The 22663-nt window shown below is 40.9% G+C and overlaps 1 protein-coding gene across 2 annotated transcripts in view; it reads left to right on the forward strand.

Moving 5' to 3' along the window:
• PDE1B (phosphodiesterase 1B) overlaps positions 1-22663 on the forward strand; it is a 1345653-nt gene that overhangs the window by 1044755 nt on the left and 278235 nt on the right. For both annotated transcript variants that reach the window (XM_085654771.1, XM_085654770.1), the window contains one exon: positions 22363-22463. In XM_085654771.1, coding sequence (XP_085510897.1) covers positions 22363-22463 — 101 coding nt within the window. The remainder of the gene's footprint in view (positions 1-22362; positions 22464-22663) is intronic.

Consider the following 22663-nt stretch of genomic DNA (forward strand, 5'->3'; position numbering starts at 1 on the left):
AGACCAATCAATAGGGCGCACATTTTTTCTCAGGCCACCGACTAGAGTGACCATGTTGGGCTCGGCTGCACTCTAGTCGACCTAGAAGTTAATTATTAATCTTCTTGAAAGGAGGATTGCAGTGTTGTTGCGTGCAGTGGGTATTCTGCTGGTGCACCAGATTGGGACCAAAGGCAAGCTATGATGTTTCATGTGTCATAGTGCATGCACATGTAAGCTCTTGGATTATCGAATTGCTTGGGCCCGTAATCAAGTCTATAATGTTCTGTTGCTCTGCACATTGAACCTTAACTTTCAGATGAGGTCGGGGTCAAGTCGCAGGTCACAACTCTATTTAAATCATAATTACATTGGGGATGCTTTAATTACTGTCTTCTCACTGTGCAAGCATACTCTTCATATTAACAATCTCGCCAATGAGTCTCAGCTAGACATCCTTTTTATGACTGAAACCTGGATGAGTGATTCTTCAAGACTCAACACTGAGCTGGACTTTCCAGACAGCATACTTGTGTCCATTTGGACAGAGCAGGAAAGAAAGGAGATGGGGATTCTACCACCTACAAACAGGGCTTTACTTGTGCAACCTTCATTGTTGCAGACCTCAAAGGGGCAGAAGGCGTGGGTTTCTGCTTCACGGTTTTTCCTCAGATGTGTCTTCTGGGGGGAACCTGATTTATCGCCTCATGGATATCAGACTTGGGCAGTGGGTTAGGCATATGAGAGGTTTTGATCTTATTTGGATAACAGAAGACAAGGTGTGTGGAAGACACCATGTTCTTCTGCTATAACGGCTCTTAACCTGGGGGTGAAATAGTGCTCATCTTTGAGCCCCACTTTATGCAATATCTATATGTCCCGTTGGCCCCACTGGAGGAACTATTTGATTTTACGATAGTCTCTTACACAGATGACACACAACAACTCCTCTCATTTGAGAACAGGTTTTCTGCTGCTCAAAGGCCTTCAAGCCTGTCTGGTGTTGGTACTACAATGGATGTGCTGTAGCTACCTTCAATATAATTCCGACAAGACAGAAATCTTATTGTTTGGCTCTGCTCCTTCCAAGTGGTTGGAGACCTCCTGGCCAGCCAGCTTGCCACCCCCCCCCCAACACCTGCCGCAGTGGCTAGGACTTTGGGAGTGAAGTTCAACCAGCAGCTCTCATTTTAGCCCCAGGTATCTGCCATGGTCGGTTCCTGCTTGTACTGCTACAAGACTTAAAAATGTATTTTTCTGCTGCCGCTTCACTCTTGGAAAACTGTTATGTACTTATTACCGAAAGACTAAACTACGCAAATGTTTTGCATCTGGGCCTACCAGGCAGTTTGATCAAATGGCTCAAGGAGGGTACAGAATGTTGCCACGATCTTGCTACATAAAATGCCTTGCTTCTATCTCTCATCACCTTTTGCTCCTGCACTAATTGCTGATCAATGAAGACATAATGTTTAAAACTTTGATGCTGGCTCTTCGAGTCATTTGTGGCTTGGGTCTGCAGCTCTATCCAACAGGTTTATTCACTATTAGCCATCAAGAGTTCTCCGTTCAGCAGATGAACTTCTAGCTGTGATCCCAAAAGTCATGTGCAAAAAAAAGGATCTTCCTTCCCCTTCTTGGCTACCCAAGGCTGGAATTAGCTCCCATTCAATCTTCACAGAATATACTTGTGTCCATTTGGACAGAGCAGGAAGGAAAGGCAATAGGGTTGCTACCACCTACAAACAGGGCTTTACTTGTGCAACCTTTACTGTAGCAGACCTGAAAGGGGCAAAAGGCATGGGTTTCTGCTTCACGTTTTCCCTCAGATGTCTCTTGCAGGGGGACCTGGTTTATCACCTCATGGATATCAGCCTTGGACAGTGGGTCAGGCGCCTAAGTGGATTTGATCTTTTTTGGATAACAGAAGACACGCAGTGGAAGCTCCTCCACTAAGGAGCAAGAGCACACCCCTCTGCTCTGCAAAAGGTTTTAAAAGGAAAACTAAAATGTTGATAATTAACATTATTATCATTTAGTTTTCCTTCCTACTTAGGTGCGGGGCAGGGCGGGGCGAGGCGTGTGGGGCTGGGCTGGCCAGAGCAAAGGCCAAGGGGAGGAGTGTTAGTCACACTCTAAAGTGTACAGGACGGTTTGGATAGCCCTCTTGGGCCGGTCAAACCATCCTACGTACTTTGCATGTTCCCCACCAGGCTGCATTTCACAACCTGGAAGGGAACATGCACAGCCTCCCTGTTCCCATCTGAGTGCCAAACCATGCTGCTCAGACCATTCACAACGCGCATTGCAGCATTGTGATTCACCAGGGGATTCTGGGAGGCTGTGTGTTTCCTGTTGCAGTGTTGAGAAGACGTCTGAGGAGAGGCAGCGGCCAGCGGCCGCAGGTAAGTCATCTGATTTTCTTTTTTATTCCCCCTTCACTCCCCCCGCCCACAACCCCCATTCAGTAGCAGCCATTACTGAAGACAAGGTGTCTCGATGGCACCATATTCTTCTGCTACTACAGCTCTTAACCTGGGGGTGACATAGTGCTCATATTTAAACCTCACTTTATGCAACATCTGTATGTCCTGGTGGGATGTATGATGTTACATCTCATTCCATTGTAACTTATGCCTTTACAACGCTAATGTCATTACATCGCAAACCTTTACCACGCATATTTCTATAACGAATATGTGTTTACCACCGATGCCTTTACAATGAAATTCATTGTAAAAGCATGCTTGACAAAAGGATATGTGTGGTAAAGGTCTCCGCATATGGCTTTTACCACGCAAGCCTTCACAGCGGAAAATTTCGCTGTAAAGGCATGGTTGGTAAAGACATGCGATGCATACAGTGACAGGACATGGGTATCCTTAACCCTCTCCCACACCTCCAGATCAGGGGTGGCGGGCTTGATCCAGGCCACTGTGGACCACAACAACTCTGCGCCCCTAAAAGTCGGTTCTGACAGAAACTTTCAGACACTTTAATACCGCCAACTATACTCCTCCCTCAGGCAGCCTGGGTTAAACAGCCCAAGCCGGTGCCCTCCTTAGGCATGAGCCAGTACTCTAGTCCTCGAGGGGGGTATCCAGCAGCAGCACAAGGAGGGAGAGAATTAGCCCAAACTCAGGCCTCCCGATCAATGGACCGCAATTTCCCCGGTGCAGAATGTGGGGCACTCACTGCGCAGCTAGACTGGTAGATCCATCCGGTTCCAGGAACCAGCGACTCGGCACACTGCCTTCCTGGGCAGGGACACACGGCACGTCCCTGCCGCCTCGCCTGAGCACTGACAGGGGCCACACAAACTAGGAATGCGGTCAGGAGAGCACGCAGTCTCCACTAGACTGGTGCTGGGTGTATGGTGCTCATGCTCCTCTCCCGCTCCAGTACCAATGGCAGGAGATGGGGCTCTCATCTGCCACACGTCTCTGTAGTCTTCTGTAGAAACCCCTCTGGGCAGAAGAAAGGAACACAAAAAAAACCAGGTATCCCAGTATCTCAATCGCGAATCCGAAACAGCCATAACAACGCTGTCAAAACCACGTATGGCCATTACCATGAATCCTTTACTACAAACGTGCCTTTACTAATCATGCCGATTTCGTTGTAAAGGCATGCATGGTAAAGGCATATTTGTGGCAAAAGATTTTCTGCGAAGGGACATGCGTGGTTAAGCAACGTTTGTTGTAAATGATTCGTGGTAATGGCCATGCGTGGTTTTGACCGAGATGTTATGGCTGTTAACCTTCCCGTTGGCCCCACTGGTGGAACGGAGAACCAGTTCTCTATTCAGCAGATGGATTTCGAACTGTGACCTCAAAAACCAGATTAAAAAAAAGAAGGTTCTTCCTTCCCCTTCCAGGCTACACAAGGCTAGAATCAGCTTCTATTCAATCTTCACAGAATTATGAATGAATTGCACTTTTGTAAGCTATTGAAAACTTGTTTTTTTTTTGCATCAACATAATGGGCTTTGGTCTGCAATCTCTGTTGCTCTTATCAGCGCAGGGACTCTCCTAGAAATAGCTTCATGTTCTACAAATATTTTCTTGCATTCATGCTAGCAGAAATTAGAATACCTTTAAATCTGAGATATAGTATATATCAAGTATGAGCTCTACTTTATTCTTGGATACATACCAAATGATGTGCACCAGCATTATTGCATAAGCTAATAAATCTCTATTTGTGGGAATTAAAAAAATTATAAAGAATCTTTTTCATGAAATGTAATGATTTGGTAAACAAAAATTCACATTCCAAGTGCGCATTACTTTGTGTGGCGTATTAAAAATAAGGCTTAAACATGTCTTACAAATCCTATACTATCAAGAATTGCAAGAACAACACGCATGCTGTAAAAAATGGGAACGGGCTTTAGGGATAAGGAAAGCATGGGTTCTAGTAGTACTTTTTCTCTGTGTCTACCTTGACCCGGATTAAAAGGACTACAGACCAGGCAGGTGTAAGGAAAAAAGAAAAGTAAAATAATAGCTGGGGAAGGGTTGGGGGTGTCAGGGGGCCCCAAAATTGTTGGTGGATGAGATTTGAAAAATTTAACTTTTAAAATCTTATAGAAAAGGGGTTGTGTAGGAGGTTTAAGGAGGAGAAGAGATGCTGCATGTTGAGGGCCCTGGAGAAGGGAGAGGGAATAGGAGGCATACCCCGTATTTAGTTTGAAAAGGAGGAGAAGAAAAAGGAGGATATTCCAGTAGTAAAGGGACAGGAATTAAAGGGAAGTTCAGCTAACAGCAGCCTTAGAAAAATTGAGAAATAAATGGATTTTAGAAATGATGGGAAGAAAATTAAAAGTGTGGAGACTCAAGATCACCCCAACAAAAGTATACACTGAAAGGAGAGAAGAGAAATAAAACTTGATTTTTTTTAATAACTCATTTTTGTTGATTTTATCTGTACAGAACAAGTAAAACAGAACAGGAGCAACCCTCCACACACCCATTCAAGCATTTTGACTATGTACATACCAAAGAAACCCACATTCCTCAAAAACATACAACATTATGTGGAAGTGGACAAAATATCGATTTAGAAATATCGAGCGACAGAAATACTGACTTTTAAATTTCGTGGCACATAAATATCGTGATGCAGAAATATTGTTGACAAGAATATCAAATTTTTATGCAAATAACATTGTTTTCAATCATTTCTGTGATGTTAATATTTCAGTAACAGTCGTAAAACATATTGTTTTTAAATGATCTTTTGTGTGTTTTAGTTCATGAATTCATTTTCTATGTCAAAAATTGTTTGTTTAATTGTTGAAATATTTTTAAATATAGTTTGTAATTTTAACTAATTTATAATTTTTTATTTAATTGTTAATAGTAATTCATAGTGTTTAGCAGGATATGATGTTTGCAGGGGTATGCAGTGGGTAGTTAATTAAGTAAAAATAATAAGAATTAATTTTTAATTTATCATTAATTATTAAATAAATTATGTAAATTGTTTAATTATATTTTGTAAGTAATATTTTCGGTGTGGGTTGTGCTTGCAAAGGTATAGGGTGGAAAGTTAATTAATAATTGATTAATAATTATTATTTATTTGATTGTTAATTATGTCATTATTACATTTTAAGGTATATTTTAGGTGTGGGTTATTGGGTTGGTAGGGGTATAGGGAGGGAAGTTTATTAAGTAAAAATTGATTATTAACTATTTATTTATCTATTATTGATTATTTAATTGATTGTTAATTATGTAAATTGTGTAATTATTATATTTTTATATAGTTTTATTGTAGGTTGGTGGGTCTGTAGGACTATAGGGTGGGAATTTATTTAAGTAACAATTAGCTAATAATTGATTATTCATTTATTAATATTTATTTATTAGATTATTAAATAAGTTAATTTTGTTATACTTATTAGTTTTAGTTATATTTTTAGTGTGGGCTGCTAGGTTTTGGGTGAGTATAGTGTGAGAATGTTGTTAAATAATACATAAATACATGAAATTCGCAATGAATTATACATTTTTCAAATAATCATGTAAATAGTTTTTTAATTTTTTCATACATATGTGCCGATTCCGATCCTGTACGAATGGTCGTACGGAGCGTTTTCTCCATACGACTCGTACCCGGGAATTCCACCTTACAAACCAGCAAGTACGATTCGTACAGAAATACAATTTCCGTACGAATCGTAAAAAACACTGTACGGCTAAAAGTACATACAATTCCGATCGTGGACTGCGCGTACGCAACGTCCGCACGGAGTCAGGCAGCGTTTTATGGACCAACAAGTACGATTCATACCCACAGCACTCCGCACGGCTATATTTTTACGGGAGCCAAAAAGTGCCGGAAAAGCTAAGTACACTGCAATGCACGACGAAAAGGGGGGCCGCTACGCGACGTACACGCCATCACCCACATCGTACGTTTCATCATGTACGGTGCGTACCCCAACATTGCATATGTACGGACCGTACCCCCCACCCCCCGTACGTCTGCACCGTACCCCCCACCCCGTACGTCCGCACCGTACCCCCAACACCCCGTACGTATGGACCGTACCCCCCACCACCCCAATATGAACGGACCGTACCCCCACCACCCCGTACATCCACACCGTACCCCCCACCCCCCTTATGTACGGACCGTACCCTCCACCCGCATATGTCTCCACCGTACTCCAGGCGTACCCCCCACCGTACATACGCGAGGATTGGAGTACGCCTGGGGTACGGTGCGGACATACGCGGGTGGGGGTATGCCTGGGGTACGGTGCGGACATACAGGGGGGTGGTGGGGGGTATGGTCTGTACGTACGGGGGTGGGGGGTACGGTGTGGATGTACGCGGGAGGGGTGGGAGGCTGGGGGGGCCGTACGACTCGTACCCCAGGCACAAGTGTACTCGAGGTAGGGGTCGTACAAAGTTCGCTCCGTACGGGGCCTTTTCCATGCGCTTGTGTTTTCAAACGGGCGGTACGGATCGTACTTGCGCGCTCGGACTTCAGTTTTACGATTTGTATGTAAAACTGTCTGGGGACGTCTCGTAGTCTTTTCCCGAGGTGATTCGTATGTATTTTTCACGTACGAATCGTACTTCGCGGTTTGTACGGGACTTGTACGGTTCGTACGTAAAAAAGATACAGTTACGAGTCGTACGTGAAAAAAAAATCCAGGATCGGGATCGACCCCATAATGTTTATATTAGTAGTTTTATATTTCTGGTTTATTAATAGGGTTATCAAAATATGCTATTGGCTTGAAGTGAAGTACTCACCCTACTGCTGCACATATTGGAGTGGGAATAGTAAATTTTACCCCTCTGGAGTTCAACAAATTCCCTACTATTGAACATACTGGAGTGGGAATAGGAAGTTTAACCCCTCCGAAGACCAATGTTTTCCCTAAGGTTGCAAAGAATGGAGTTGGAATAGTATATTCTACCTCTCCGAAGTCCAACGCTTTCTTTACTGTTGCACAGACTGGATTGGGCGAATTCAATTGAACCCCTCTGAAGTCTAACGTTTTCCTTACTGTTGCACAGACTGCAGTGGGAATAGAAAAAATAACCCCTCTGAAGTCCAACGCTTTCCCTACTGTTGCACAGACTGGAGTTGGAGTAGTAAATTTTACTGCTCCCAAGTCCAACACTTTCCTTAGTGGTGCACAAACTGGAGTTGGAATGGTAAATGTTACCTCTCTAAAGTCAAATGCTTTCTCTACTGTTGACAAGACTGGAGTGGGAATAGTAAATTTAACCCCTTGGAAGTTGAATGCTTTCCCTACTGTTGCACACACTGGAGTTGAAATAGTAAATTTTACCCCTCTGAAGTCCAACGCTTTCCCTACTGTTGCACAGACTGGAGTTGGAATAGTAAATCTTTCCCCTCTAAAGTCCAATGCTTTCCCTACCAATGCACAGAATGGAGTGGGAATAGTGCATTTTATTTTGCCCCTTTGAATTCAAACGCTTTCCCTACTGTTGTACAGACTGGAGTGGGAATAGTAAATCTAACCCCTCGGAAGTTGAATGCTTTCCCTGCTGTTGCCCAAACTGGGGTTGAAATAGTACATTTTACCCCTCTGAAGTCTAGCTTTTTCTCAACTGTCGCACCAAATGGAGTGGGAATAGTACATTGTACCCCTCCGAAGTCCAACACTTTTTCTACTGTTGCACAGACTGGAGTGAGACTGGTAAATTGTACTCTTTGAAAGTCCAATACTTTCCCTACTGTTGCACAGACTGGAGTGGGAATAGTATATGTTTTATTTTCTGATTTAAATACTTATTTTTTAAATTGTTGAAATATATATATTAGTGTTATTTGTTTGTTTGTTTAATTTTATATTATATTTTTATAAATAGATTTATTTTACATTTTTGTAATATTTTTTAATAATCTTTTGTAATTTTATCATTTTTACATTTAGTTAATTTGGGTTCATGTTTTGTACTTCTGTTTTCGTATTTTTTATGATTATATTTATTTAAATGTATACATATATATTTATATATCTATGCTTTTTATATTATTACATTAAAAAAACAATAATGTTAAAAACTGATATAAATTCAAATATCATTTTTTATTAATAGTGTTACATTATATATGTATATAAAACATGTATATATATGTGTGAGTGTGTGTGTGTTTTTATATGAGTATATATTTATATATATTTTTAAATATTTAAAATTAATTATTTACTTTATATTCATGTTATGTGTTAACAATATTTTAGATTTACTATTTTATACTATATAATCAAAATCAATATTTTGTATTCTTTTTAATGATATTAGAGTCAACGATATTTTCACACCGATTTTTTGTACTTACCATTTTACAAATAGGTAGACGATATTTTTGTAATTGATATTTTTGACACAGTAGTTGTGTAGCACGATATTTGTTGCTGCGATATTCTGTCAGATATCCTTCTAAAACGTAGTGAATTTAATCTGATGGTGTTTTAACCAAACAGAGTATTCTACAGCCTGGGTTTATCACTCTGGTGAATGTCATTCCTGGGAAATAAAGCAAAGAACCCATTACAGTGCAACAACACAACATGCAAAGATGGTCCGACCTCAAGATGATAATGTCAGGAGAACTTACTAAATGACAGTATGTACAGTACTAAGGTTAAAGGGGGAGAGGAGGGAGTATCACAGGACAAGAACATTCGGTTCAAACCTTAGCCCAGATTTTCAAATATTTTGTGTCAGGCTTGTATTTCTTTTTTGACGCAGATCCATCACAAAATCCATTTGGTATTTTCAAAGCAAAGTAAGTGTTTGTGTTGCTTTGCAAAAACAAAAACAAAAGTAATGCAAGGCAGCACATTGTACTGCCTTTATTACGTTGCGTCAGGTTTTCGGAGTGGGATTTTTTAAGGGTCAAGAGGGCAGGGGGATGAGCACAGGGCTCAGGGAACCTTCACGGTATGATCGAGGGAGTGAGTTAGGGACAAAAGGGGCACCTTAATTTGAGCCGGGGTGTCTGGGAACGCTCGGTCTAAAAATGAAGGAAACAGATATGTGAGCCATGAAAGCTGAGGCTGAAAGTTAAAGTGTTTTATTAAGAAGATGCAACTTCAAAAAACTGCAAGACAAAGGCATAAAAATACAAAATACAGAATCCAGTGGCTTCGCATTCACAGATAGTCACATGGATTAGATGGCATTTCTGTATTAAAACGTTTGTACTGTTTGAGAGAGAGAGAGACACTAAACTTCAAAGACACATTTATAAATGTATTATGAAAAACAAGGAAATTTTTCTCAGAATGTTAAACACACTTGATCTAAAATACTGAGAATACTCACTTACCTACCTAAAACCTAAAAGAAAGCAGCCTTGCAAATGTAATATAAATATGAAATGCTCAATAGGAAAACACCAATTTAGGGAGAAAATAGCATAGCAACATAGCATACATAGCATATACAGCAAATATATTGAAAAGTTAAATTGTATCTTAAAAACAAAAAACAAGAGCTCTTGGGGAGCACCCACACCCGCCTGCCATCTACTAACAGATGGGTGGGGTAGTCCGCCGAGGACTGTGTGAGCTCCCTTTTATACTTTTTTAGGCTATGAGAAGTGCCTACAATAACTTCATCTCACACCACTTCTACCTGCGTCATTTACTTTAAAGCTTGGTCTGCAACTTTTATCAGACGGGTCGTGTCTATCCCACTAAATGCGGAACGTAGACTAGGTGAAAGGTTATTTTCTCATGCCAAGCGCTTGTCGTAAATTGCATAGGGCAGGCAGAAAAACATGTAATCCAAAGGAATAAAATATACATATATGGATATGTGTCTTGGTTATTCATCACCCCAGCTTGATGCGGCTGCGGTGGGAACTTCTCTATTTCTCATGTACAGACCCAGGATGTGATGTGCTATATGTCGACAGAATAGAGAAGCGGTGAACTCTGCACTAGTGAACTTCGCACACGGGTAGGGTGGGGGCTCTATAGTTTGGAGCAGGAGGCCTCGCTGAGAGAGGCTGGCTGTGATTCTTGGTCAGACAAGCCTAGAGCCTGCTGTTCAGTAAAATGGGTGCAGAACTCTTGTCAACTTAACAAAAGGCCTACCGATCAGGCTGGCAGGGCCTACGTAGGGGTTCATGCTTTGCTGAGTGACAAGGATGGCCCAGAGTATTTGTTATATAGTAATACAGGACTGTCCGGTCAATTTAACATGGCCTACAAATTAGGCTGGCAGGGCAAGGAAAAGGGTCTCTTCCCCCAGGTGTGTCAGAACAGGCCTGGGGTACCCTCTTCTTGTTCATTCTTGAACAAAATCCTTAAAGCATACCTTTCAGGTCTTTGCGGTATTTGGTAATGGTAGCAGGCTGCATTTAGTGTAGTCCTATTGTTACTTCTACAACTTCTATAAGTGCTAAGTTATTCACATTCCCTGTTCTATCTTTGTTCTCCCTTTGCTAATTATGCTTTTCTCAGGAGGTGCAGCCGCCACGTACTCGGTGTGCTTACTGAAGAGCACATTGTACATTAGGACAAACAGGTATGACATTGTAAAACATGCTGCTTTCTGTGTCGGTAGGCCGGTGTGTGCAAACATAAAATCCTGCTCTGTCAACTGTCCCCCTGTCCCGTCTTTATCAATGGCAATTTATTCATTTTGGTACAATATCTCTTTTTCATGTAAGCAGTATCTCAGGTATAACACTGTGATCACAATACACTATAAGGAGCGTAGTCATTACAATGGTAGCAATGGGGGTCAATGCTGCTAGTAGCACCCATGATTATTTTCTCTAATTGTTCTGAAAGTCTTGAGCAAGTCTTGAGGCATTGTTCCAATCGTTGGTACGTGTGGCTAGTGTGACTAGTTGGAAGAATGTCTTATCTTCTGCTGAATTTTCCCCCAAAATCTGCTGAATAATAATGTAGAGCCTCAGAGATGCTACCTGGAAAAAGAAAAAGTAACCGTTGATGCCTGTCTTCAAGTAATTTGAGAGGTTTGCAAGCACTTCTATTACTTAGGCACATTCGATGTGAAGAAAACAAAGTGAAGAAAAGGTAAAGATGTCTCGTTGTCACAACTTGTAGACTGAGGGGTTGGGGCGTCGATGTTTCCAGACGTTCTTTAGGTGATGTATCCTTGGGGCCGCTTACACACTCATCCTTTCTCTTCTGTGTAGCACGTGCAACCCTTCAGGATGAGCTTGGGATACCATTCCCACCTGGTAGTTTCCGTGGAACACATGTAGTTTCTGTGTGGCTCCTTGCACAACCCCTCAATCACATGTGAGATGAACGCGGTCCATTTTCAGAACCCAAAAGCATAGGTACTAAAAAGCGCGGTATGAACTCTTTCAGGAGGCATTTGGCAATAGTTTGTGCATTGCTGTTCTTGAATTGGCATGCCTTAGTCCATTTGCTGATCATGCACACAATAACCAACACATACTTGTAGTTTTAGTAGGGGGGTATGTTGATGAAGTCCATTTATTGTGGGGAAATGAAATGGCCTGAGGCAGTGGAAATACACCTTTAGTACAACAGTCTGATCTTCCTATCACGTCATACAAGTGATGAACCATGAAAAAGACGGGCCATGGGAGCAAGCATTATCGTTGGTAAACATTTCTTTCCATTTGGGCCTCTTCATATCCCTTTTCTGTTTGCATACATCCTCCCCTGTTCCCTTCCTCCTTTTCTTCCACCCAGCCCTTTCAATAACATACTTAGTGTCATAGTACATATCATCATCCTTTATCTTTATATCATGATATCATGTGTAGTAGAAGCAATCTGAACCATTGTGTTCTCACAATCAGTTGATACTATTCCTTTTTGTACATCTGCATCAATAAATTCTTTACCAATTGATACACAGTCCTTGGGGGAGGCGTGTGCATCACATTCTACAATTGAAACTTTGGTAGTAACAGGCTTTGCAATAGTTGAGCTATTAATGGTGCACGCTGCATGTGTTGTCCAGCTGAGGTAAGGAGGGAACTCCAAATGAAGGAAAGAACCTAAAAATTATATTGGCATCCCTGTACAAGACTTTAAAAAGAAATTCAGTATCTCCAAAAGCAAAAGAAGGATTAAATGATTGTACTATAGCTTGACCCAACAGCAAACACAGATGAAAATCTCTGTCACAGTAACACCTTTTGAAATCAAAACACTCATGGTTGTCAAACTGTGCCCAGGGATGTGGAATTCCCGTAGCCCCACTCCCAGGACATATTTTTTTTAGGTCAAGGGCAACAAGTTTTCATGCGTATTTCATCCTTGGGACAAGTAGGCCCAAACCCCTACAGCACAAAACCTTTGGCTGCCAGTTTACAGTACCACATTATGGACCAGGAAAAGGCATTGTCTGCAATAAAGGTAATATTTTGTGTCCATGTGTTAATGCTGTTCAAACTTGTATTTATTGTTCATTAATGCAAAGGCTTTATTATTAGGGTGAGCGCTCTAAGTAAATGTTGTAAGCTCAGACTGCACTACTGGCAGTGGTTGGAGTATAAAAATGTGTACACACTTTTTCAATAATTAGCAATGTGAGGCCATGTATACTGCTCTCAGATTGCTCTTCAATTAGATGCAAATATTTGCAGAAGCTTGAAAGCAAGACTGATAATTCTTTGCCTTCAAAATAAAAATGTTCTCACAAAAATAAAATGCAAAAACATTTCGCTAAATGACTGGAATAAGGTAGGTACCATTTCTTTGCAACATAAAAATAAACAAGCATTGAAAAAGCCAATGAAATTGTTGGTCAGCCTTTTGGCTTTGTCAATGCACAACTTGTTTTGGCAATATTTTTGTGAAACCTCATTGGTGTGGGAGCTGCGGGGTCCTCACCATTATAACAAAGATTGGCAAAAGCAGAAATTGTTGTGGTCTCAAAAATCACACATTGCACAGTAGTTCCTGGCACTGGATAAAACAACTGTGTGTCGATATGCTCCTTGTGAAAGAACAAAATGAAGTCACTCACAGTGAAGCTAGCCAAGAGAGGGAGGGAGAGACAACATTTTACTAAACATAAAAGGTCATTGTTAACGCCAGACCTAATTAGGCGCCAAAACATGAAATAAAGTACACCCATGTCCTTGTATTAAGTGCAGATATACAACTGTTGTAAATTCACAAGACTACAGAAGTAGGCCAAGAAATAGTACTTCTAGAAAATATTTGTGAACTGCATTCAAGCATGAGCAAACATGCAGGTGTAGATTTGCTCAAGCGAAAATCTGAGCCATTGCAAGTTCACTTTTCCTCCAGCCACTTTTTTTTTTGTGAGCCAGAACTGTTGCTTACCATTACCTTCAGCCCCAGATCGTAGATCTGCGGAAACGTGGCAACATAAGGGAATTGTTAGTATTCAAAGCCTACTATGGAAGGAGCCCTAACATAATCAGAGAGGCTATTTCAGAGCTCTTATATAATGACATTGCTGCCATAATTTGTCGCTGCATTACATGTCACAAAGGGGACAAGTGGATTTTGTTACAGGACAAGTATATTTAAGAAGCAACCTGCCCCATGAACAAGTAGATATTTCATTAAATTCCACACCCCTTTGTGCCAATCCCTACACCTTGAAACCTATTTACAAACACCCTGAAAAATTGCACCTATATATTAAAACACATTAAATCTGTACACATTGTATCCTTGAAACATTATAATACGAAGCACTGTTATTCAATGCACACTATCCTTCTGTATTGGCATTTACTCATTACTAAGGATCAATACATAAACATAATATAAACACAAAATTGCTACTTTTCCTATTACTCCTATCCTTTGTAGTGCCTGGCGAATGCACTGCATTTAGAATGCATTTTAGCACATTCCACCTTACAATGACATTTTTGTACTCCAATATTCTCTCCAACTCTGAAGACCATCTGCTTGTGAAGATGGCGGTGTTCCTGTTGCAGCTGATCACCTGTCCTCTTCTTCTTTGGACTCAGGGATGATGGGGCCCTTCCCCTTCTGCCTGAATACCTGAGTAGAAAGAAACTTCGCAGCGGGTGTTAATTTATTCAAATATATGCCTTCTTACATAATTTCAATGCCACTGTGATGTCTAGTTGATGTGACCTATACATATATTAATTGTTCAGGGAGAAGTATATGGGGCGTTAAGTTGTTGTCAGAACATTGTAATATTTGTGAGTGAAAACAGAGTGATCCATGGACAATAAACTATTTTTGCTTTCTCTCAATTTATTCATTTATTTCCCTCAATTGTCGTGCTTATTTTGCCTATTTTATCCTTAAGCAATCCGTTCAGGCATTGCTGAAAGTTGTTGCTGCTTTAATATCATAATAGACACATGGTTCAGCTGTCATCAAAACGTGTGGGAAAATGTGGTAGGCCTGAGCCTGTGGTATGAAAAAAGTTTTCCTATTCGTATTTTATTTCTAACCAGACACAAGGTGAGGAAAACAATAACATTGAGCCTATGTAAGCAAACATCCCGAAGACAGGAAATCCAATACACTTCTTGGAGACGCGGGGAAGACCCTAATAATAATAATATAATCACAAAGAACATGGGTTATTGCTTTAGGATCTGCACATCCACAACAATAGTTCATACCACATCGACATGTATGTCTGGATATCGCATATAGAGGTGCTCAACGGTGTGGACAATACCCACCCATCAGGGTATCAACACATTTAGGACGAATCCAAATGCTACATATGCATACACACTACACCTTAGCACACCCAAGAAAACAAATGACTATAATCCAAGGTTAGAGTAGAAACCAATAAGCTGGAAGCAATAATGAGTATCTCAAAAGTCCTTAATCACAGTCGTATGATAAAAAAACTCTCCACTCAGGTCCAGTTGCGGATTTTAATGATAAAGCAGCAGCGCAGAACAGCAGCAGCCGACGCGCGTTTCGCCCTCTGGGCTTTTTCAAGGCTTGAGAGTCGAAGCTAAAAGCTCCTGCCTAGTTCAATGTTGTAAATAGTATATTGGTAACTTGAAAGATTAAATTCCCGAAGCGAACATCGCCCACGTATCAGTATGTGTAGCAGAGATGCGTTCTCAAACAGTGGTTAATCGTCGTAGTAAGCGAAAACGGACCTTGATAAGTCCTGATTCGAAGTGCGGTCTGGTGAGAGACGCGTGGCAACTCGGCTAAGAACGCCGATGTTCGCTTCGGGAATTTAATCTTTCAAGTTACCAATATACTATTTACAACATTGAACTAGCCAGGAGCTTTTAAAATCCGCAACTGGACCTGAGTGGAGAGTTTTTTTATCATACGACTGTGATTAAGGACTTTTGAGATACTGATTATTGCTTCCAGCTTATTGGTTTCTACTCTAACCTTGGATTATAGTCATTCGTTTTCTTGGGTGTGCTAAGGTGTAGTGTGTATGCTAATAATATTAATGTTGCAAAACCTCTAATCATATGATTAACTAAGAAAGCGAAAAAAGAACCCAAACAGAAGATAGAAACTTTTAAGAGAGATAAAAACTTGTAGTGGTCGAACTGCAAAATATATGCAACCACCTCTAAAGTCTGCAACTCTACTTTTAAAAGGCTTCTTTAAATTCACACCTATTATTCTGGCAATACTGCGATACCGTGCATTGCTCACTCCATGCTAACCTCCTTTAACATTGAAATCTACTTTATATCTGCACGTATTATTTATTCTTTCGTATTTTCCTCGCACTGGGGCATGTGGTGGCTACCTTTGGTAATCTTATTCCTACGAATCTCTGGTTGTCTCATATTTTGAAGGCTAAACACAGCTGTGCATATCCGAAAACGTATTCCTTACCTCCTCTCACCCATCTGCACATAAACACATACATATTCCTTCACTAAACTGCACAACGTGAAACCTGAAACACTGTATTCAATCTCGGCTTCCCCCGTTACCAAATTGTGTGATTCTAGGCAACTTATTTCTCTCGTTCACTTCCACAGACACAAATATATTTCTACACATACATTTTCTTTCTTCTCAATCTCATGTTCGCAGCCAACCACAGGAAGTCCCTTTCCTGCCTGGCTCAACTCCCAGAATCTGTGGTCGGCCAGGAATGCTACTTCTGAAGGCAGCCTCAAAAATCTGTTAACCCTTCAACACCATGTAATATCCAGACATGTGTTCTCTTTAATTATACGTAAAATATACCTTATTTTAAAATAATATGGCTTTTTTGTAGAGAGCACGTTTACTCAAAATGGTATTGTGGCACAATATAGCAAATCTTTATTGTTCCCCTAACTCAATGATACTCATTTTATCCACCTTGGAAAGATGAAAGGCTGAGGAGACATAGCAGCATTTGACGTGTGACCAAAAAGTCAAACCATGGGTGTAGCTAGCGTGCATTCCACATAAAAAAGGTGGCTGTGTGTTGTGGCGAGAAATGCATGCAAAAGCCTTCCTCCCCCCTTACTACCACTTTACTCAATATTCAAGTGGGGGGATGAGAAGCGTGAGGTGTGACTGTCAAGGAACAGAATGTACTTAATTCATTGTGTAATGAGTTAAAACACTGGATGCACCGTGCACCAGTTGCGTTGTCTCTAATTGAACCTTTCTCAGTTAAAGTTAGTGTGCTTGGCACGTAGATGTTCCTGCTTATCACTTCTCACTGCAGTGCACAAGAGACGTACAGAATTAACGTGAGAAAATTAATCATGCAAGAATTTACAATTTCAAAGTACATTTAAAGGCAATGAAAGGGTGAAATTTCATGGTCCTGGGGCACTGCACCAAGGCAGCTTAATTTGAGGGGTTGCTTCTGCAAAATTATGACAAAATAGACGTGTAAATGATAGAGAAAAATATCTTTCTGATTTATATGAAAGAAGTACCCTTTTTTTTAAGCCTGGGAGTCTTAGCAAAGTCTTGGCATTTAAAGACACATTTCTGGAGTGAAGAACAAACTCATGTAATGCAAATATATTTTAAGTCAATGGAAATACTTTCAAAATGAAACATACACTTTACTACAATGCTAGGAATGCACACGTTAAGTTAAGACGGACAACCATTAGTGCTTTGCAGTAATGTTTTAGAATAAGGGCAATGCAGAGGAGAGAGAAAAAGACCATTTCAAAGTATAATAAGAAATTAGAGCTTCAGCCAAAGATGCTTAGATAGAGGACTGAAGGAGACCACACAGTCGTCAGTGACCCAAGGGGTCACTGCAGCAGGGTAGTCCGTCTAATGGACTAAGGAGCAGATCTTTATACTCTTTCAATGATGAACTATTGACGACAAAAGGACAACATTATCAGGTGCCTCTGACCTATAGGACATGACGCATTGTGGTCACTTCTGGGAAATATCTAAGAAAATAGAAGTGCCACCCACGCTACAAAATTTTTCTCAAAAGGTCACAGGATTCTTGACCATGAATCATAAAGAAATTGAGCACCTATTGAACAGGATTTGCGTCACTTCAGAGAAAGGCCTATAAGCCAGGTAAGAGAGGGAGAGACGCTAAATTGCAAATCGAGAGAAGGTGACAGACATTATATCTATTAAAGTACACCGCATGTAGCTGAAAAAGGAGAAGAACAGTGGACACCCATTACAATATGGAGAGAGAAGTCGAAAGGCGTTGGCTTCTGCCAGGCCTAAGATAGGAAGCCACAATGCGATTTGATGAAGGAAAGTAGCTCCCCTTTTAGAAGCACACAGTTGAAAAAAAGGACACTTTTAATCTCAAGGCGATAAGATGCCTCCCATTCCTTGCAGAAATACATGTTCAAACAATACAATTTACACCAAATAGGTCATCAAAATTCAAAACAAATGTGAGCTGCCAGACGCTGTCCCATACACACGTATTTGTGGCACAAAGTGGGAGACGGCAGATGCAACCTCCTGTCACCAAGTACATGCTTCAAAATATAAATGGGTCAGACAGGGGCTGGGGGGGGCAAGGGGTAACTATATAATACTACCTATACACAAAAAAGGCAACAACTTTGATATAAAAAACAGTAACAATCCTAGTTATTATTGGTCTTACTAAATACATGAAAGGTTGGTGCGCCAGGCACAGATGTTTAAAAAGATAACCACAATGCATGCTAAAAAAGTCCATAATAAAAAGACATTTGACCGTAAAATATTCGCACTTCAATTATACAAAATGTGAAGCAAATTATGTACACGTCTATCTATATATTTAAACCCACAGCGCTATTTGCGCATTCTCCTCTGCTTGCCTAAATGCATACAGAAGGGTGTCTTAAAATGACATAGCAAAAAATAAACGTCTTTGCATTTCATTTTAACACAGGAAGAGAACAAAAAACCACATTAGAAGGTGTTCTGTTCACAAACCATAATCGCACAATACTCATGTTGACTGTCTTTGGAAATAAAAATATGTACTGACAGTCCCTCGCAAAAGCCGAGGAAGTCTGATAACTGTTTATCATAAATCCTCATGTGCCAGTCACAAGACGTACAGTGGCACATCTTATCCGGGACTCGGAACCGCTCCTGAGCCCACAAAAAGCTGAGATTTGCATCATGCAAACTCCTTGCCTTCCTGCACAGGTGTAAACTCTATCTCCGTTGCACAAAATATATCTATATAATAGTAAAAAAAAACATAATGTAAGCCCTAAAAAAAAAAACAATGCTTAAGCTAGCGAAAATATAATATCTAATAAATCATCCCGGGGAAACCACTTCTAATCCACTCTAAACAGGCGATATCCGTAAGCCCGTTAGCAAGGCGGGTCCGGTAATCGACCTCTTCCCTATTAGTATTGAAATAGGGGCCCCCTCTGAATCTTCAGAGAAGCACCAAAAAATACATACATAATCACTAAAAGATGCCAAACGCAATCCTCCATTCCCTGTCAGGTCCTTGTGACTGGGCAGAGATCCTGCCTTAGCTATATGTAGAGAGGCACGGTAACAACTTATAACAAGGAATAGATAACCGCTGAAAGACGCCAAACGCAATCTTCCCTTCCCTGTCAAGTCCTTGTGACTTAGACAGAGGCCCTCCCCTAACTATATGTAGAGAGGCACGGTAATATGTTATAACAACAAATAGATAACTACTGGAAGACGCCAAACGCAATCCTCCCTTCCCTGTCAAGTGCTTGTGACATAGACAGAGGCCCTCCCCTGGCTATATGTAGAGAGGCACGGAAACACGTTATAACAATAATAAAACAAAAATTAGCACTGAAAGATGCCAGACGCAGTCTTCCCTTCCCTGTCAAGTCCTTGTGACCTAGACAGAGGCCCTCCCCTAGCTATATGTAGAGAGGCACGGTAAAACGTTATACCAATAATAAAAAATGAGCACTGAAAGGTGCCAGACGCAGTCTTCCCTCTGGCTCTACGAAAGGCACAGTAATAACGTACGTCTATTTATAGCAAGAAAAACACGTAAATCACATAACTTCCTAACTTCACTCTCTGGCACAGAATTCCATTTCGCGCACAAGCTTCCTCAGCTTTAGAATGTCCATTAGCGAATCAGCCAGACAGGGAAGAAAACTGAAAGAGAGAAGGTACGCAGATGTCTCACAAACGCTCCCCTCAAACTGTTACCAAAACAAGACACAAGCACTTCAGGCAGTCAACATAAACTTACCTGAGTGTTGTTCTCTGTGGTTCAGTCAGAAAGGAGTCACAAGTGTTTAGTCTGCGTTTTCTCGGTCCCAGCTGTCTCCTGTCTGCCGGTACTGCCAATCCGAGTCACAGCACCAAATGTTGGAGTGAGATTTTTTAAGGGTCAAGAGGGCATGGGGATGAGCACAGGGCTCAGGGAACCTTCACTGTATGATCAAGGGAGTGAGTTAGGGACAAAAGGGGCACCTTAATTTGAGCCGGGGTGTCTGGGAACGCTCGCTCTAAAAATGAAGGAAACATATATGTGAGCCATGGAAGCTGAGGCTGAAAGTTAAACAGTTTTATTAAGAAGATGCAACTTCAAAAAACTGCAAGACAAAGGCATAAAAATACAAAATGCAGAATCCAGTGGCTCCGCATTCACAGATAGTCACATGGATTAGATGGCATTTCTGTAATAAAAAGTTTGTACTGTTTTAGAGAGAGAGATACTAAATCTCAAAGACACATTTATAAATGCATTATGAAAAACATGAGTTAAATCAAGGAAAATGTTCTCAGAATGTAAAACACACTTGATCTAAAATACTGAGAATACTCACGTACCTACCTAAAACCTAAAAGAAAGCAGCCGTGCAAATGTAATATAAATATGAAATGCTCAATAAGAAAACACCAATTTAGGGAGAAAATAGCATAGCAAAATAGCATACATAGCATATACAGCAAATATATTGGCAAGTTAAATTGTATCTTAAAAACAAAAAACAAGAGCTCTTGAAGAGCACCCACATCCGCCTGCCATCTACTAACAGACGGGTGGGGTAGTTCGCCGAGGACTGTGTGAGCTCCTTTTTATAATTTTTTAGGCTATGAGAAGTGCCTACAATAACGTCATCTCACGCAACATCTACATACGTCAGTTACTTTAAAGCTTGGTCTGCAACTTTTATCAGACGTGTCGTGTCTATCCCACTAAATGCGGAACGTAGACTAGGTGTAAGGGTATTTTCTCAGGCCAAGCGCTCGTCGTAAATTGCATAGGGCAGGCAGAAAACATGTAATGCAAAGGAATAAAATATACATATATGTATATGGGTCTTGGTTATTCATCACCCCAGCTTGACACGGCTGCGGTGGGAACTTCTCTATTTCTCATGTACAGACTCAGGATGTGATGTGCTATATGTCGACAGAATAGAGAAACGGTGAACTCTGCGCTAGTGAACTTCGCACACGGGTAGGGTGGGGGCTCAATAGTTTGGAGCAGGAGGCCTCGCTGAGAGAGGCTGGCTATGATTCTTGGTCAGACAAGCCTAGAGCCTGCTGTTCAGTAAAATGGGTGCAGAACTCTGGTCAACTTAACAAAACGCCTACAGATCAGGCTGGCAGGGCCTACGTAGGGGTTCATGCTTTGCTGAGTGACAAGAATGGCCCAGGGTATTTGTTATATAGTAACACAGGACCCTCCGGTCAATTTAACATGGCCTACAAATTAGGCTGGCAGGGCAAGGACAAGGGTATCATACCCAAGGTGTGGACAGAACGGGCCTGGGGTACCCTATGGTAAAAAATAGACCTTCTCTCAAGGTAAGAGTTTGGTGATGCACGAACCTGTGGTTTTTGGCGCAACCCATTTTTACAAAGAGTTTCTAGAGGTGGGTTTGCACCAAAATGTTGCTCCTCCCTGGGCTGGCATAATGAGGAGAAATATTCCTATTTCTCCTCATATTTCCTCTTTGAATGTGTTCTGCATTCTGCGTTCATATTTCATCATGAAAATGCCTGCAAGGATACTTTTTATGCAGTAATGTATCCCTTCCTACACAAAAACAATCCTGACCATAACACATGCAGCCTTGCACTATGATGCATTTTCTAAAACATGGTTTTAGAACATTGTCTTACAGCAGAGTCCATTTTAGGGCAGGTGCAGCTATCCCATGCCTGTGCTCGGAAATCAGTGGCTGCAATCTGAGCAACAAAGAGAGCTTTAAGGTTAATCCAACTCAAAGTGGAGACCATCCCTGATAGAAAGATTTCTGTGACCTTTCAAGTTGCCAGCATTGAAGCAGGGTAGCATAAACTATACTATTTTCACTTTAAGGAAGGGATTAATGACAAATTCTAGAAATCAGAGTACATGAGGTTGAGGTATGCTTCTATTTAGCACAGTCGTAGCTCATTGTTGTTGGTAACATTTGCCTTTCAGCTTGCATGCTGCAGAACATCAGTTTCTCTCACCTTTTATTTCCCCCCTGTGTTTTCCCTTTGTACAGCATTGCTTAACTGAGATTGAAGTGCTGGCCACCATATTTGCAGCTGCAATCCATGACTTTGAGCACACGGGCACAACAAACAGCTTCCACATCCAAACAAAGTGAGTATTTGAACCCCCTCTGACAACCAAAGAGCTTTAGTCTAAAAGGCTGTCTGTTAGTCAGCAAGTTTGTTTTACAGTCCATAATCCCAGTTTTAAGGAGCTTTGTTTTGTAGCTAGAGTCGAGACGTATGAAATGTTTGAATTTTGATTGCTCGCTGAACCTCTGTATGATACCTGATATCCTGTTTTTCAATCTA

This window comes from Triturus cristatus, chromosome 4_1 (genome assembly GCF_964204655.1).
Source record: "Triturus cristatus chromosome 4_1, aTriCri1.1, whole genome shotgun sequence".
In the NCBI taxonomy this organism is placed as follows: Eukaryota; Metazoa; Chordata; class Amphibia; order Caudata; family Salamandridae; genus Triturus; species Triturus cristatus.